General features: G+C 39.7%; 1 protein-coding gene across 5 annotated transcripts in view; it reads left to right on the forward strand.

The window, feature by feature from the left end:
• Positions 1-16,314, forward strand: part of THEMIS (thymocyte selection associated) — an 80,517-nt gene that overhangs the window by 23,239 nt on the left and 40,964 nt on the right. For 3 of the 5 annotated variants that reach the window (XM_069010815.1, XM_069010810.1, XM_069010812.1), the window contains one exon: positions 2,601-3,643. In XM_069010815.1, the coding sequence (XP_068866916.1) occupies positions 2,601-3,643 (1,043 nt within the window). Of the gene's footprint in view, positions 1-2,600; positions 3,644-9,566; positions 9,819-16,314 lie in introns of those variants that run through there. The other 2 variants (XM_069010814.1, XM_069010813.1) reach the window with 2 other exon arrangements.

Consider the following 16,314-nt stretch of genomic DNA (forward strand, 5'->3'; position numbering starts at 1 on the left):
ACCCTTAAATACACAGCATTTGCTTAAAACAACCATGAAAGAGTCAGTTTGTCAAGAATTCCTTATCCACATTTGCCACAAATGTTAGTTTCAAGAGGAAAACAGATAAAAATAATACTTGCTTAGTATTTCTTTATCATCCTTTAATTCAGATTATTACCTTGCATTTCTTTCTGTTGCCGTTTTGTTGATCACTACAATTAAATCCTCACTGAAAATATATTGCTTAGTGAAAAGGTTGAGCTAAGGAATTCTGTTCAGTTTCCAGATTCTCTTTCTTTGTGTCTTAGACTTTGGCCATGGAGAAGCCACTTGATCAATTGTGGCTGTGGCTAGGAGGTAGAAAAAGAATAAAGACATACATGTTGCAATACACTTATTTATCATTTATTTTTCAGAATGAGTGTGTCACAGAAAGAAAAATCATATTATTTTATTCTATTGCAGAAACAAATATCAACTGAACATAAACACGAAAAACTCATGGATGGTTTCTGAAACCAGTAGGTTGACAAAGCAGAAAAATTAGAAAACCAGTATCTTTAAAAGTTTGTGTCCTGAGTTTTTATTTAAAAACCCCAAAATATTTATGGCACTAGTTGTTCTAGTTGTTCCACCCAAACATTGAAACAGCTGGGTTCTGATTGCAGGATAGTAGCTTAGCTTTTGGGAAGGTTTTGCTGCTTATTGCATTTACTAGAGGCAAACCAATGAGCTCCATAGAAATTTAATCCTAAGAGAAATATGCCATTCATGAGGATATTAAGCGGGAATCTTTTCACAATTGCGCATTTCTCTGTTGAATGATAATGATGTAAAAAAATGGATAAAAGAGACAGAAATAAAAGTGGGCAGAGACTGTTAACACAATATATATATGCTTATCATAAGACATTGCTGTGCTTGCTATGTGATTTAATGTGTGAGTTTGGAAAATACAACTTCACAAGATAACTTCACTCTGTCTGCTATAACTCCATCTAGATTCAGGAATGCAGCTCATGTCCTGAAGCTGGATTGACTCAGGTGTATTGCTATATCCACTTAGATATATGTGCAGAATCAATAGGAATTTGATGTCCCTAAAAACATTCAGAAGATTCAGAAATATTTTGTATTCACTTGTCTTCCAATCAGTTATTCCAGTGAGGATTGAATTTGTTGTTTTTATTTTAAGTTTCATGGTGTTCTCAACATTTAAGGAGCATTACATATGTCCTAAACTATTTAACTATTTAATACAAACTTGAAAAGTAGGCTTCATGGTACTACTTTTTTGTGAACCATGAAAAATAGATTTTCACCATTTTTAGGAGAACTATAAATAGAGACAAGATAAAGTATGAGAAATACTATCCACTATTAAAAAAATATTCCTGATAACTGGGGTAACTGATTACATTTTTACAGGCTGTGAGCAGGAATCCTCTATACTTCTCATTATTAATAATGAACAAGTTATGTGTGTGGTACTCTCCCAAATGCTCATAGAAAGTTTCATTTTCATTAGTAATTTTCCTTTGTTGTCTTTCCCTTGTGGTGCTTAGGATGTTTATCACCTCAAGGTGTCCATGTGACAAAAGCAGAGTTGAAACAAGCAGATCCTGAATCACTGTCATAGAACTGTGTCATATAAAGTAAATCTGATACCAACTTTGCAGTATAAAATATTGGTATGTCCTGCTACAAGGAAGTGTTAATCTGGAATATACTATCCCTTTGTGCAGGTCTATGCAGAATAAGTCTTATTGGAGAGAGTCATGAAATATTATTTGCTTGTTAAATGTTACTGCCTTGGTCAGCGATCTGTGGTGTCACTGACTTGGAGCCAAATTCTTAAGCAAGCCTTAATTACACAGTCAGCTTTGTTCTTGGAAGTTTTGCATTCAAAATTTTGCAAGTTCAGTTGTGGTAAAAGAACTGTTGTTCCCTCTCAGGTTGTTAAATTCAATGGCTCAATTCTGATAGTGAATAAAACCAGGTGATGCAGAAAAAGATGCAACAGTTCCAGAGAGGGACATTATAGTAAAATATCTTAATTCATAAACAATAACCTTAGACTTAGTTATATAAAGGCTTTGCCATTTTGTTAACTGATACTATTTCCTAATAAGTACAGATGTTTTAATTATTATAAATATCAAAATACCTTCTTTCTCCCAGTCTGCCCATAGCAGCAACATGTTGTTAATGGACTCAAATGCTATTTATTTGTTAAAAATGTTTTCCCACTTATTTCTTTAGAGAAGCCTTAAGTCCCTATGAAATCAAAGAATAAAAATAGGGCTCACACCCAAGAGTTTGAGAAGATAAACAACTGATTAAACTTGGAGGTGCTGTGGGGAAAATAGTGAACTACACTTTTCTTAAACTTTTTGTTCACTTGCAGACCTTATTCTCTCTCTTCGTGTGGTCTCATGCATATCTGATAACCATATCTCTCAAATTACAACAGTTCAGCTTTGGCTGGCCCTATTAATGGTGCACATTTGCACATGGATGCGTACGGGGAAGGTACTTTTAGTATCTTGCCAACAAGACGTGTATTTTATTTCAATGTCAGTGAAAACAAAACCCAATATATTTCTTTTTCTTTTCAGTTCGAAAGGACATAGTTCATATCCTCTCAGATCTGGATGTTGAGGTCAAGGATATAACAGACTGTTATGATATTGGCTCTTTCCTTCAGCCACTTTCTTTGGAAGATATATTTGAGAGAACAAGCAAAGAATTTCCTATGGTTGCTGAGATAATGGAAGGGCCTTCAGCAAGCCAAAAACCTTATAACTTATTGTCTACAGGGAAAGAGATTGTCATCTATAAAAAGTACCAGGCAGCAAGAGTCCTAGCCTCTGAGATGAGAAGTGATTCCTCCAAAAGACATTTTTTAATCCCTATGAGCTACAAAGGAAAGTTCAAGAGAAGACCTCGGGAGTTTCCAACTGCCTATGACTTAGAGATAGCAAGAAGTGAAAAAGAACAGCTTCATGTGGTAGCAACCAAAGCTTTTGTTTCCCTTCATAAAGAACTTTTTTCTGTTTCAGTTGGAGATCAGTTTCTAGTTCAGCAATGCCAGACTAGCGAAGTTCTGTATGAGGGAAGAAAGAAACTCATAGATGTTTTAGCTTGTGAGCAAATACTAAGTGATTCATATAAAAAAGTGCTCCTTCCCATGTACATGGAAGGTGGCTTTGTGGAAGTGATTCACGACAAGAAACAGTACCACCTTTCTGAGATTTGCAAAGAATTCCATTTGCCTTTTAATGTCAAAGTGTCCGTGAGGGACCTTTCCATTGAGAAAGATGTCTTGGCTGCTGCACCTGGTCTGCAGTTTGAAGAAGAAATCACAGACTCTTACTTGCTGATCAGTAGTGTCAGCAGTCCGGTGGAGAGCTGGGAGATTCCAGTGTATCGCTTAAACATGTTGGTCCATTTGCTGAGCAAAGATGTCCAGACAGTTGCACCACCTGTGACTAGGACAATGGTGGAAGAGGTCAGCAAAGAGGAATACTATATGTTACGAAGATATGAAAACCTAACCCTACATCCACCACCCAGGCCTCCCAAAAAGCCAACAACAGCAGCACCACCCGCTTCTGCAGTGCCTAAGCAAGGTGTGTCTGATGTACTACAGGCTCCAAAGGTAAGGCATCATGTCTTATCTTTGTCTTGCAATCACAGGTCATGTTCTGTGGGTTTAAAGTCTTCATTTCACTGTTGTATCCTTATGGCGTGTACACAGATGGCTCTCACCTCCCTGTAATAGGCAAATTAGCCATTACAGGCAAGAATGTCTAGAATCTCCAGTGTGTGTTAATTGATCCATGAAAAACAACGGAACCATGCTGACTCACAGCAGAAATCTTGGCTGTATAATTTTGCATGGATGATCCTTTACTGCACCATTCTAAAAGTGAAGGGAGAGACTTGAAGTGCCTCTATTTAAGTCTTTATTAAGGGGAAGCATATGTTTTCATGGAGTAAAGATAATTTTGCTCAGCTGGAAATGGCAGAATTAAGTTCACAGAGAAACAAGTTGTATAGAAATTTTTGAATTTTGAATTGTTTTGCACTTACCCAAGTGGGAAATAGGTTTGCAATGAAATTTTTTAAAAAGGCATTTCTTTTAGAATAGCACTTGATGTTAAGAAAGAAGTGCCCCTTCTAGGCTGATTTTCTTCATATTTAACCTAAGACAGTGCATTTGTTCATTAATGTTTGTGTTGGGTCTGGTTAAAGTGGAGTTGATTTTCTTCACATCAGCCTGTAAGGTATTTTTTTTATTTTTTGCTTAATCAGGGTTCATAACAGACCTGTCTTTTGGCTATTTCACAGCCAGGCACTCACAGTGTCAAGGCCATCTTGATTTCCCAGGCTTCCCCAAGGAAGTTGGCTGGGGTTGGGTAAGAGATTGGGAGGGGGCACAGATGGGGGAGCTGACCCCAGCTGACCAAAGGGATATTCCATGACACAATACCATGCAATAAAAACTGAGGGAGTGATTTTCCTAGGAAGGCAGCCATAACTCAGAGACTGGACGGATATCAGACTGCTTGTGGGAGATGGTGAGCGAGCACCTTTGCATCACTGTTTTGGGTTTTTTTCCCTCTTTCCTTCATTTTTTAAACTGTCTTTATCTGAACCCATGAGGTTTCTGGCTTTTGCTCTTACTATTCTCTTTCTGGCTTTTGCTCTTACTATTCTCTCTCCTGATGAGATCATCATCCTGATGTCAGGATGGAGTGAGCAAGTACCTGGATGGGTGCTCAGCTTCTGGCTGGGGTCAACCCACCACTATTTTCTTGCACATATTGAAAGAATTGAAGGTCCATTGATGGACTTTAATGAGAGAGACAGTTTAGGAGACTTTTAACTTAGGTTGCAGTTGTCCTCACATGCAAATACAAATTCTCTGCAGGTGAAGAGGGAAAATACCAGAAATACTTCCAGATCTCTGTGTTGTGGTTGCTATGCTATGTGCTATGCTTTAAATGCAACGTAACTCATGTAATTGTATCTTGGGGGATTCAGAGGAAGTCCTCTTTTTTGTGCATTGGTATGAGACTAAAGTTGAATTGTAGTCACTCTGAAAGGGCAGCATTTGTGAGTACCTCTCTTTGCCTGCTGGAGCTGTTCCTCCTCTCATTCTCCAATTCTAAGACCACATGCAGGTCCAAAGCTCCATATAGATCCTGGGAGATAGTTACAACAGACTATAGGAGAAGTGAATAGATAAGGTTGTTCACTCAGATAAAGGTACTACAACAAAATATGTGTCATTTTCTCTTGTCCTTACTACAGAAATGTCTTTTCTTCTAATTTTTACGATGAACATTGTTGCAGCTTAAACAAGACATCCTGTTGTGCAAGGCAGGATACATGAGAAACTTGTCCATGGAGCTACCAGGCAAGCAATCACCCTCGTACTGTCCAGGGCTACAGACCTAGGGGAAAATTCGCTAAAGCTGTGTTTCTGGTCAACCTGTACCCTTGACAGGAGGACTCAGACCTCCTGCAGTTACTGATGGCTGTGTATGAAGAAAAGCAGATGGATGCTGATGCCAGATCAGGTTCATGCAGAAGCTAATGTTTTCCTAAAGTGAGGTGAGAGCAGTAAAGGCACAAGTGGGATGAGCTGAGGTTCTTTTGCACATTCATGAGGGAGAGCTACCTTAGACTGCAGCTGTCCAGACAAAAGAGATCATTTAAACACTGTTCCAGAAGATCCTTTTAATTTATTTTTCTTTTTTGCGGGGTGGCGGGGGGGGAAGGTAGGTGCTGGTTATAAATAAGTAATAAACTGCAGTCAGAATGCTTGGAGTTATGCATATTTGTAAATCTCCCCTGGGAAGGTGAAAAAAGTAGAGATCCCTTATTCACTAGATTAAACATCCTGAGGTGTAACATATTGTGTTTAAAGTCACACAGAATGCATTATCTTTTCTATCCTGAGCACCACAAGTCCTCTGAGCAGACGTGGATGGTAGCAGTGCCTTGGCCCCTCTGCAGTGCTAGGGGAGATTGTGTTTCCTTTTACATGTATCAGGAGCATCTGAGGGTTCAGGAAATCGGAAGCTATGCCAAACTGATAAATAGCCATCTTTGCATATTTTCTGACTATGCATAGGCTTATTTGCATAAATAACAGATGAGCATCCTAATGAGCTGAACTTAAGCCTGACAAGGTGGCAGCCTGGGATAAGCTTTAGTGCTGCATGAGTTGCCACGCTCCTCCTGCATGCAGCTCCCTGCCTGGTGCTTAGAGAGCTCTGGCTGCTTGCTGGAGGGTGGTGAATGGCTTCCATGCACAGCAGTTGGGAAACTCCTCCAGGTTTGGAGCCCCAGGATAAAATGCTGCTGCTGCATAAGATCTGTCTGGCTTTTGCCAGTACCTGAGGATTATCTACAAGGGTGGGTCACCTTTAGCTACAACTTGTGCTTTGATCGCCTCAGCTCGCAGCAAGGCTGTGATGGCAGAGAGGCTCCAGCTGTCTCTTCCTGCTGTTCTCTGACCTTGGTAAGGGAGCACTGGGCCCAGGAGCAGGACTGCATGCTTCACTGCGTGCTTTTGGTCATGTGAGTCACTGGATTGTATGAGATTGGCATTCAGCATGAACTGGAACCTCAGATGAGTGTGAGAACTGCCTCTACTTGTGTGCAAGGTGTAATGTTGCAGAGACATGGATGTTTGCACAGTTCAGCAAAGTCCAGAGACAGCAGATGAATTCTCAAACATGGTACAGCTGCATTAACCAAGCACTCTGCCCAGTCTCTTCACGGGGATAATTAAGTTGGCTTGACTTCTGCTGATACAGCTTTCACTTCCAGAACCTGGGGATTGCTCCTTTCCCCTCCACAGTGCAGCCTAGACTTTCCCTTTCCCTCTCATATGAGCATTTTGTTTGGGTAAGAAACATGCAGACCCCATATGTTTGCAATTTTGTATTACTTGCTAATTCAATTTAAAAAGACAAACCCCAAGACAGTAAGTGTGAACTAAACAAATTTTAAAAATAGCTTGTATTGAATAATGAAATTAATCTGATACTTCATACAGCAGGTATCTATCTAATATTAATAGCAGATAGCAGATATTTATTTAATAGCCAATACCTCTACCCACAAGAACCCTAGCTGAGGACAGGAATGACATAACAACTTGTACTGTTTGTCTGATGGTAAAATGTATCATAAAATTCACCAGAAATCTAGATTTTCTTTGCTAGAATAATTGGAATGAATTTCAGAAGGGGTTCTAACTGATATGTAGAATTAAATGGTCACGCAGTTTCTGATTTGTGAGCTTATCTAGAAAGTGAGAATGACCTAATAAAACCCTAGAAGTTAATGCTACTGATTTGAGAATGGAGCATCTCACCCTCTTACTTAGCTGTTCCTGGAGAGAAGTTCCTGTGGGAGTACTCAGTCACAACCTCACCTTCTTGAAATGAAATTTCATTTAAAGGGAACAACCCAGATGTGTCTGTTCTTTCCATGCCTTAGAAACACCACTGCAAATATAACAAACCAAAATTTAACTTAGTAACTCCCTTGAAAATAGTTTCCTAAAATTTCCTTTTTTACCTGCTAGGAAACCTTCTGTTTCCTCCCCTTCAAGAGGATTCAGGAAGCAAAAGTTTTCCAGCTTTCTTTTTGTCTATCAGTTCAAGGAGTAAATATCCTACATATTTAAGAACGTGCTAATCTATGTCCCTCAATTTTCAATTGCATTCAATTGAAACAAACAAAGAGTCCACACCAAATATTGCTAAATGCAATCTTAATCAATGGATGGAAAGCCACCATTTTTTCCTCATACTCCTAACACCGTAAGGGCACTAGAGGCACAGCTTAAGGGACAAAAAAGGCAGTGTTTCACTCCTGATAAGGAGTAAGAGAGGTTAGCTCCATCCAATGCTATTTTCAGTGGTCTGTTTAGTCGTGTATCTAACCTGAACAGTAGAATCAGCAAAATACTCACAAGCTGGATTGATGCTAAATACCATTATGACTGTGGAACTGGAAAGGTAGTCACAGGCTCATCTCACATCTCACATCTGCTCATCTCTGGCAAGAAAGCTGAGAGAATTCCAGCCAGGGAAACTGGAATTTAATAAAGTGGGAGCATCGGGGCATGATAGTTTAACGTCATTTTGTGCTAAGGTCCATTATCCTTTCAAAAGTCATTACAGTGTTAAGATATCAGGAACTTTCTTGCTTTCTTGCTTTTTATTTCAAAATTAAAATGAGAGAAAAATTATCACTTCCATCTGGCTTTGCAGTTCTACAAACTGAGCTATCAAAATCTGCCATTAACATATTTATCGCATCTGTCTTCACAGCAAAATGAAGACTTATCTGGAATTAAGTTGATAAGACATAAGCTGCATTTCTCAGCAAATGAGTTTTCCTGTATTGTCTCCTTTCCTTCTCATAACTATTTCTTTTCTGCTTCCAGAGCATTTTTCACATTTTTGGGTCCATTATAGAGTAGATTTAACACAAATATTTCTGCTGTGTAGCAAGAAACTAACCTTCCTAAACAAAAGCATATTAGAAAATGCACACTAGGCAGCCAGGAAGGAATAGGTAAGAACAGACTTCAGGAATTAACAATCTTTTGGCTCTGGAAATGAGGAAGAAAAAAGAGGTTCATTAGCAGATGCAGAAATGTGCATATGCAAACGTAAGGAGGAGGGTTTCTCTCTGACAGGTGTGGCATTGTGGCTGCTGATGCTGCACCTGTGCTTCCTCTTCCTCTCTTTTTTCTCTGTCCCTGCTGAAGAGGATGTTTCCCACTCCCTGGAATCTCATTTTTCATCATCTATTTCCCCTTCCTTCCCCGCATTTTATCTATTGTTTCTCCCTGTCATTTTCCAGTAGCTCTGTAAGTCCCCAATAAATAACATGTGAAGGCTGAAAGTACAGCTCTACAAACTGAGGACCACCCCACACTGTCATTGTGGCCAATTTCATAAAGTGTCTCAAAATCCCATCCCCACCACAGCCTCACCTGGTGAATCAGGCCCCAATTCCCTCCAAGTCCTTGTGCTGCAGCTTCTTGCTTCTCTGAGCATCTTGTATGCACTGTGCCATGGGTTCCTTTTCCTCCTAAAACCCATCCTGTGACACACATGCCTGATTTCCCCCAGACCCATGTGTTTGGGTCCCCCCAAGCCACATTTTTCTTGTGCCCTTCACCCCCCCAACCTATATGACATTTGTTCCCCAGTCCCCTGTACTGCTTCCAACAAGCTTGCCTTTTCCTATTCCTTGTTTCTTCCCAACATGTCTCCACTGCTTGCTCTTTTCTCACGCAGTGAGCTGAAGCCAAGGTCACAGGCATTAAGGAGTGGGAGCTGCAGGGACATATAAAGCTACACACAGGCTTTTGTTGCCTTTCCCAGCAGCACGTATTCCAAACCTCAGCACAGCATCAGTCTCCAGCTAGGATCTTAGGGGAAGACTGGAGCAGGGTGTAGATGCTGACAAGAGTCAAGGAGTTTAATTTTCTTGTTGTCTGGACAATCCAAGCTGAAGGATTTTGTATTGATGCTCTGTTGCAGAGATCCTTATAGCTGTGTTCAGATCTGGGGGCCTGTGACCATTTTCTGGAAAGCCTATCCTCATCCTGATACCATGCTGGGGTGAAGTCTACACCTGTGCCATCCCACTTCACACCCTGGGTTTCTCCGCAGAAGAAACCAAGCCATGCTGGCTGGGGACCAGGACTGCTCAGTACCCTATGGACTCTGCATGAGCCAATAGGAAGGAGTTAGAGGAAATGGAAACCCTAAAGTCCCAGCTAATAAATGGCTGGAGTTTTCCTGATATTCTCTGTATCCTCTTTTTCTTTTAAACAATACTAAAAGCTTAAAATTTCCACAGAGAATCATCAAGTCAGCAGTAGGCACTTACTGTGGTTTGATGTTAGTCTCAAAACCAAAAGACTGTAGGGAAGATAGCAGTGTGCCTGCCAGAAGGACAGGCAGTACATAATTGCCTGCAGAAACAGCAGGGCAATCTGAGGTCTAAGTCTCATTGCAGAAAGGCATTAGTGCTACAGGAAATGCTGATATAGCACGTGGAATTAAGGAAGGTACAGGTGAACATTTGGATATGCTGACTGATGAAAATGCCAAGTGGTTAAAAGCAAATTGCTTAATTTAGAGCTATAAGTGAATTACTTGGAGAACAAAGGGAAACGAAATATAAAAATAAAGAGGATGCCCAGAAGAAATAAAAAATTGAACCACATGAATATAGAACCCTTGATAAGAAGGAAAATCCTGAACGGAGTGTGTGACCAAAAGCCATTGATGTCAGTGAGGCAAGAATTGGCTGGCACATTTTTTTCCTGTCTCACAAAAAGTACATAACATGATAAAACACGTAGCATAACAAAATCATATAATTATGTATAATTATGAAGCAGGACAAACAAAGTAGAATAAATCTAAAATTCAAGGAACAACTGCAGCAGAATAACTCTCCAAAAATAGAATTTGGGGAGTGGGGGCACAGAAATGTCTTTTTTCCTCAACTGCAGCTCCAAGAAGCCTGACTTCCCACAAAGCTGTTCTGCAGGCTGAATTTTACTATTTGCCCTTCTCCTCACAGCAAGAAAATTGGAAAATTAAGTTTGTGGATAGGTAGCTGTTGAAGCACTACCTGTTACGGACTGTATTTTGATCTGTTTGGAAGTCACTAAAGAGTTTTCCAGTTTAAAATGGCCAGAGATAATCTATACCACAGCGAATTTCCAGCAGGAAGCACAGTCCTCATACTCCTGCAATGCCCGTCTGCAGCAGGGGCAGTGACCTGCCAGGCAGCTCCCAAGGATCCCACAGAACCAGCTGCCCGAGCTCAGGGCAGCTCCCAGGCTCTCTGACTCCACCCCTGCCCAAACACCTTCAGGAGCTTTTCTGGGCTCTGAAGGCCACCTGGCATGGGGTGGCTGGTGTCCCTGCTAGTAACCCTTCCAGTCTCCTTATTTGTGGGAGTGGATCTTGGTGTGCTCTGACCCCCAGATCATGCCAGGGAACTGTGTGGGAAAGAGATAATTGGCACAGGTTGAAATCAAAGTCCAGAGATGTTTTCCAGGCACTGTGTAATCAACTAGTGTTGATATAGTCACTGCTAAAAAAAGATGGGAAAAAAAAGAAAAATAAGGAGCTTTGCCAAAATCACGTAAGTGTTATATGTGGTCAGTGTAAGAGACAGCACTGACATTGCCCATTCACATTATGCATTCTTTCATATAATTCAAGCTTTGGCAGTCCTGTCAGCTGAGCGTTCTGGAAGTGAAAACATCCCAGAAGGTTGGGATTATGCTTTGAAATATATGCCCCACGAAAAGAAATGAGAAAGTTGCTGTCAGTGTGACAGCCAGGTCACATCCTTACAGACCTGTAGCCATGGTTCATGGTTTCCAGAGAGTCCTTGCAGTGAGGAATTGAGTGATTATCAAGAAACAGAGTGCTGTGGAGAGACTCATCAAATCTATTAAAATTTGTGATGACCATCCAAGCCCTGGGCTTTCCCTCTTTACTTTTTGAATATGACAGTCCATAGACATGGCATAAAAAACCATGATGAGGGAGCTTTTAAGAGCTAAAAAACAATGTACTTATTGTCTCTATCACAAAAAATTAATTTTTCTTCTTTATGCATAGAGGTGTATAACTGATGAGTTTTTCAAGGTATTTAAAACATTATGGTCTTGTTTTGCCTCAGAACATGAAAGAATTTTACTAGTAAATGTCATGGCAGTACGTTTTGATGCAGTGGTTCAGATTTTCTTTTCTTTTTTCTCTTTTTAATACAGAATAACAAGGGGATTGAAGAGCCACAGGGTATCCAAGCCTGTTGTTATTCCTGTAGTGCCACTGAAAAAACAGAGCAGTGATCCCAGGCTTGCAATGACTGTAGGCAGTGGCTTGTACCAATGATCCACCTGAACTAGTGTGATGGAGTCTAAGTAGAGGGTCACTTAATAAGAGTCACTAAGAAAAAAAAAGGAAAATAAAGAATGCTCTTGGCTAGTTTGTGGCATGCCGTGGACCACACTGATGGACAACTTTGGTGACAAACTCTGCTTAGACTCTGCTCTAGTTTGGATTCTCAATTACCTAGAATTGAAATCTGGTTAATAAACCAGGATAAAGCTTTTCCCAATGCATCACTTTTAAACTTTAAATTTAAGAGTCTTTGAAAAAGTAAATAATATTTTATGTGTGGAATGAAGAAACTCTATCTGGAAGCTACTTTTAGGGGCCCATCCATCTCTTTTGCATAAGTGGTGAATGCATGTTCTGGAGAATTAATGAGGAAAAAGTGGTTGAGTTTGCTTGTGAATTACCATCATTTGAAGGGAAATGTGCCAAGCGATTGAACAGTAGCTCTACAAGAAAATTCTGGCCATGAGGAGTGGGGTTCACAGGAGCTCAGGAGGTTTGGTTTACACTGCCACTTCTGTCAAATGCTGCTTCAGTGACTACAGGCAAATCACATAAATATCATTGCTTCCAGATACATGAAGAAACTGCAAGGTGTGAAGAGGGAGTGTGGATTTACAGCTCATTAGTTACTTTATATGGATGCTTAAAGCTCAGGTAAATGCAAGATACATTGCCTCACTTTCAATAAGGGTCAGAGCTAGCTCACATTTACTCTGGAGCAATAACCACACAGACAGTTGCCATGGAGTGTTAAATGAGCTGTAAATCCATGCTCATTTACTAGGTGGCAACTTGTTCACGTAGCTGTCTCCTCTGTCTGTGAAATGGGGCACGATGCTTCATTTTCCCATCTTGGATATTTGTACACACAAGCATGATTTTTCTATGTATGCAGCATTTTGTGCATTGGCTACAGTAACAACATAAAAATAGTATCAGCAATGTGATTACTGGCATTAGTACACTTTAGCCTTGTTTAAAAGTTTTTAGATAGAAGTTAATCTACAAAAGAGGTGAAAAAAGCAAGCGACAGTTGTCTAGGATAGATGGATTCTGAAGTGTGTGTATTTGAAAGAGGAAGAAACAAGGAAGAGTAAGTTATTTAAGAACTTATACCATAGCAAGGTGTTAACCCTGAGGCTCACTAACACCTTTGAGAGATCAGTATTTTGTTAACCACTTCACAGTTTATTCTAACAGTAGACATTGGTCTTAGTGCTTGTCTTCTGCATCCGCTGTGGTATATCTGGTGTCTTTACCCTTGTCTTCACCTGTTGGCTTACAGAAGACAGCAGTTAGTTTTAAGACATAAAGCATTATGGATGGAAAGTCAGACATTTCTTATAATGCCTGCATAAATTTCCCCAGCTTGTGGGACTTTGACAGATGATAACATTAAACTAAGAGCTGCATATTAAAGGTTAGTTTGTGCAAGTACAAATGGTGTCAGCAAGGGAAGAAAATTAGGAAAGAGACCACTACAATACAGGTTACATATATCTATATATCTATATCTTATATCGATACATCATACTTGTATAAAAAGTAGTGGGACATAACTGATGATGTACAAATAAATGCTGGACTAAAAAGTAATTTTTTGAAGTCAACCTGACACATCATTTATACTACTTGCAATGATGGAGCAGCACCTCCATTTGGGTGGAAGAGCGGATTAAGGAGCTAAGCTAGGAAGGTGAAATTGAGAGCTAGTGAAACAGAAAACCAGAATATCCAGCTACATTCTATCAGCCTGTGAAATGGGATGGGAAAGCAGAATTTATGTAGGATGGAGGGAACTGCATTTTTGTTACAAAAGGCTTTTTTGAGGGTGAGGACTTTTCTTTCTAAATATGTTCTTTCCCCCTTGTGAATATCTTAATTCGTAACTGTCCTGCCCTTGTTGTCTCTCATATAAAAATGAAAAGCAGTGTAATGGAAAAAATTCTGCTCTGTTTGAGCCAGCCACACGCATACATACATGGAGGCTAACACGAAATATCTGCTCTTTATCTGTTCTTTGCACCTCGCTGAATACACAGACCAGAGAGGTCTTGGCTTGCCTCCTACTTTTGTTCCATATCATCAACATTTTGTGGTGTGAACACCCAGGCTATCAACCTCCTACACTACTCCCTCTCTGTTCTCATGGTTCCAGCAATAGGAATATGGATGCGAAAACATGGGAGCTAGAAGCAAAACAGAAACCAAATCCTCAGACAGCAGGCTTAGATTTTGCATAAGGCTTTTCATTAGTTTGCATCTTCAGAAAAGACAGAGATAAAATCATCTCATGAAATATTGAAACCACTTCTGCCCATATGAATAGCTGAATGTGAAACATCTTGGTCTACCCTCTGAAACGGAAAATAAACCTTCTTATGAATGTTATGAGTTATTGAATAATAATATGGCAGTAGTCTAATGCTGCTATTGTTGAACCTAAATGAAAAACCTTATTAATCATGGATTTGACAGCTCATTCAGTTATAATAATGTTTCCTGTCAATCCAAGCTCTCATTATAATTGGATCTTACTTAGAAAGGAAGATGCTCCATTGACTGCTCAGATGGAGAAAAATACAGATTTGGAAATGAAAATATCAGCCTGAATTCTGTTTCCAGGGAGCCTGCTTATGCATTTACAAGTTGGATAACACTTTAATCCTTGCTGTGTGTCACATTTGGATGTTACTATAATAAGATTCTCTCACTGACTAGACACCAGCTCTACAGTCATGACAGTGAAAGTGAAAGCAGGAAGAGCAAATGAAACTTCTTCTCGGGGATGCTGGTGTATTATCACCACGACCTAGTTGCAAAGAATTAACTGAAATAGATGGCTTTTCTACATAAAGTAGTGTGTTCAGCTGTGAATTTACAGCTAATTTGGTTTCCTGCATGCCCTCTTTTGTGGTTACACAGTTTGCAGAAAGTATTAGATATTTCATGTGGAATTGAGAGGAGATTAAGTTGCTTCAAACCAAGGCAATTTAGTGTGCTGTAGGGGTGTTTACAGAGAGAGTTAGTGGCAAGGAGCTGTAAATTCATTCCCTAACTTACTGCACAATATCTTTACAAACAAGGCCAGAGACAGAACACGCAAAAGTAGATGAGATGGCTATCAAAGCAGATGAATAGTCAGGCTGAGACTGAAAGCACTTGGAAAAGCATTTCAGATAAATGTCAGTTGGAAGACACTCCGTCTTCTAAAAATCTATAAATTGCATATTGGAAGTCCCAATTTTGTGGGTGCAACAGAGAGAGGTGCTGCATTCTGAGCAGGTCACAACTCGTTGAGGACACAGAAGCCACAGGGTAAGTAAAACTTAGACTCAAATTTAAAAAATAAAGGCTTTATAGAAATCCCTTTTCTAGGGCAGCTGAAACATTAACTCCCAGAAGGTGTTCTTGTTCACTGGTAAACTGGTATGGTTACAATAAATGGGGACTTAGAGTAGCTTTCTAATGATGAATATAGTGTTAACCAGCATAGAGACACCAGACTCTTTTCACTGCTTTGGAGGGCAAGGAGTAAAAAATCTGGTAACATCAGGAATTCCTTGCATGAGTGTAAGGGCTTGCTGGTTGTGTGCTTGATCCTACAGCAGACATGCACACTGAAAAACAATTAAGTAATATTTTAGCCCTGCACGGCTCAACCAGATAAGGCACAGATGGGAGAATAGGTTGTAACCCACACCAGAATTTAGTAGCTGTATTGGGACTACATGCTTTCTTCTATTATTTGTCTTTGATCATTTCAACTTAGCACTATCTTTTATTTTGCTTTGTGCCAAGTGGAGACAACTCAAGTCTTCACTGAGATTGCAGTTCCTGAGAGAAATAAGGGCAAGACATGAAAGTGTTACAAATGTGAACAAGAATAAAAATCCAAGGAAAAGTTGAAACTGCTTGTTTTGGTTTTGCTGTTGTGCATTCCTTTTCTATTCACAATAACTGACTGATTTCTCTTCTCTGAATGAATAAATAGAAGTCAAGATTTGTTTCAGGTGAAGAGTTGATGTCAGAGAAGATTTCTTGTATTGTTATAAAGCAAAGATCACCCAGTTACAAACAAGCATATGTCTCTACAACTCATGTAGTGTGAGTTTGTGGAGGTTATGCAAAGGTATGTAAAGTGCCTATTAACATAAAAAGCCCATAAAATTTATCCTGGAACTACATCATTTGAATGGTGGAATAATAATTCAAAGAATACTTTTCAAAATATATAACTTGATCAGCAGCTGTTAAATCCATAAAATAAATATTTATATTCATGGGATAGTTCTGAAAAGGTCAAGTAGGAGACATTTTAATCCATGTTTTCAATTTGTTGCTATATGTTTAG

Source organism: Aphelocoma coerulescens, chromosome 3 (genome assembly GCF_041296385.1).
Source record: "Aphelocoma coerulescens isolate FSJ_1873_10779 chromosome 3, UR_Acoe_1.0, whole genome shotgun sequence".
Lineage (NCBI taxonomy): Eukaryota > Metazoa > Chordata > Aves > Passeriformes > Corvidae > Aphelocoma > Aphelocoma coerulescens.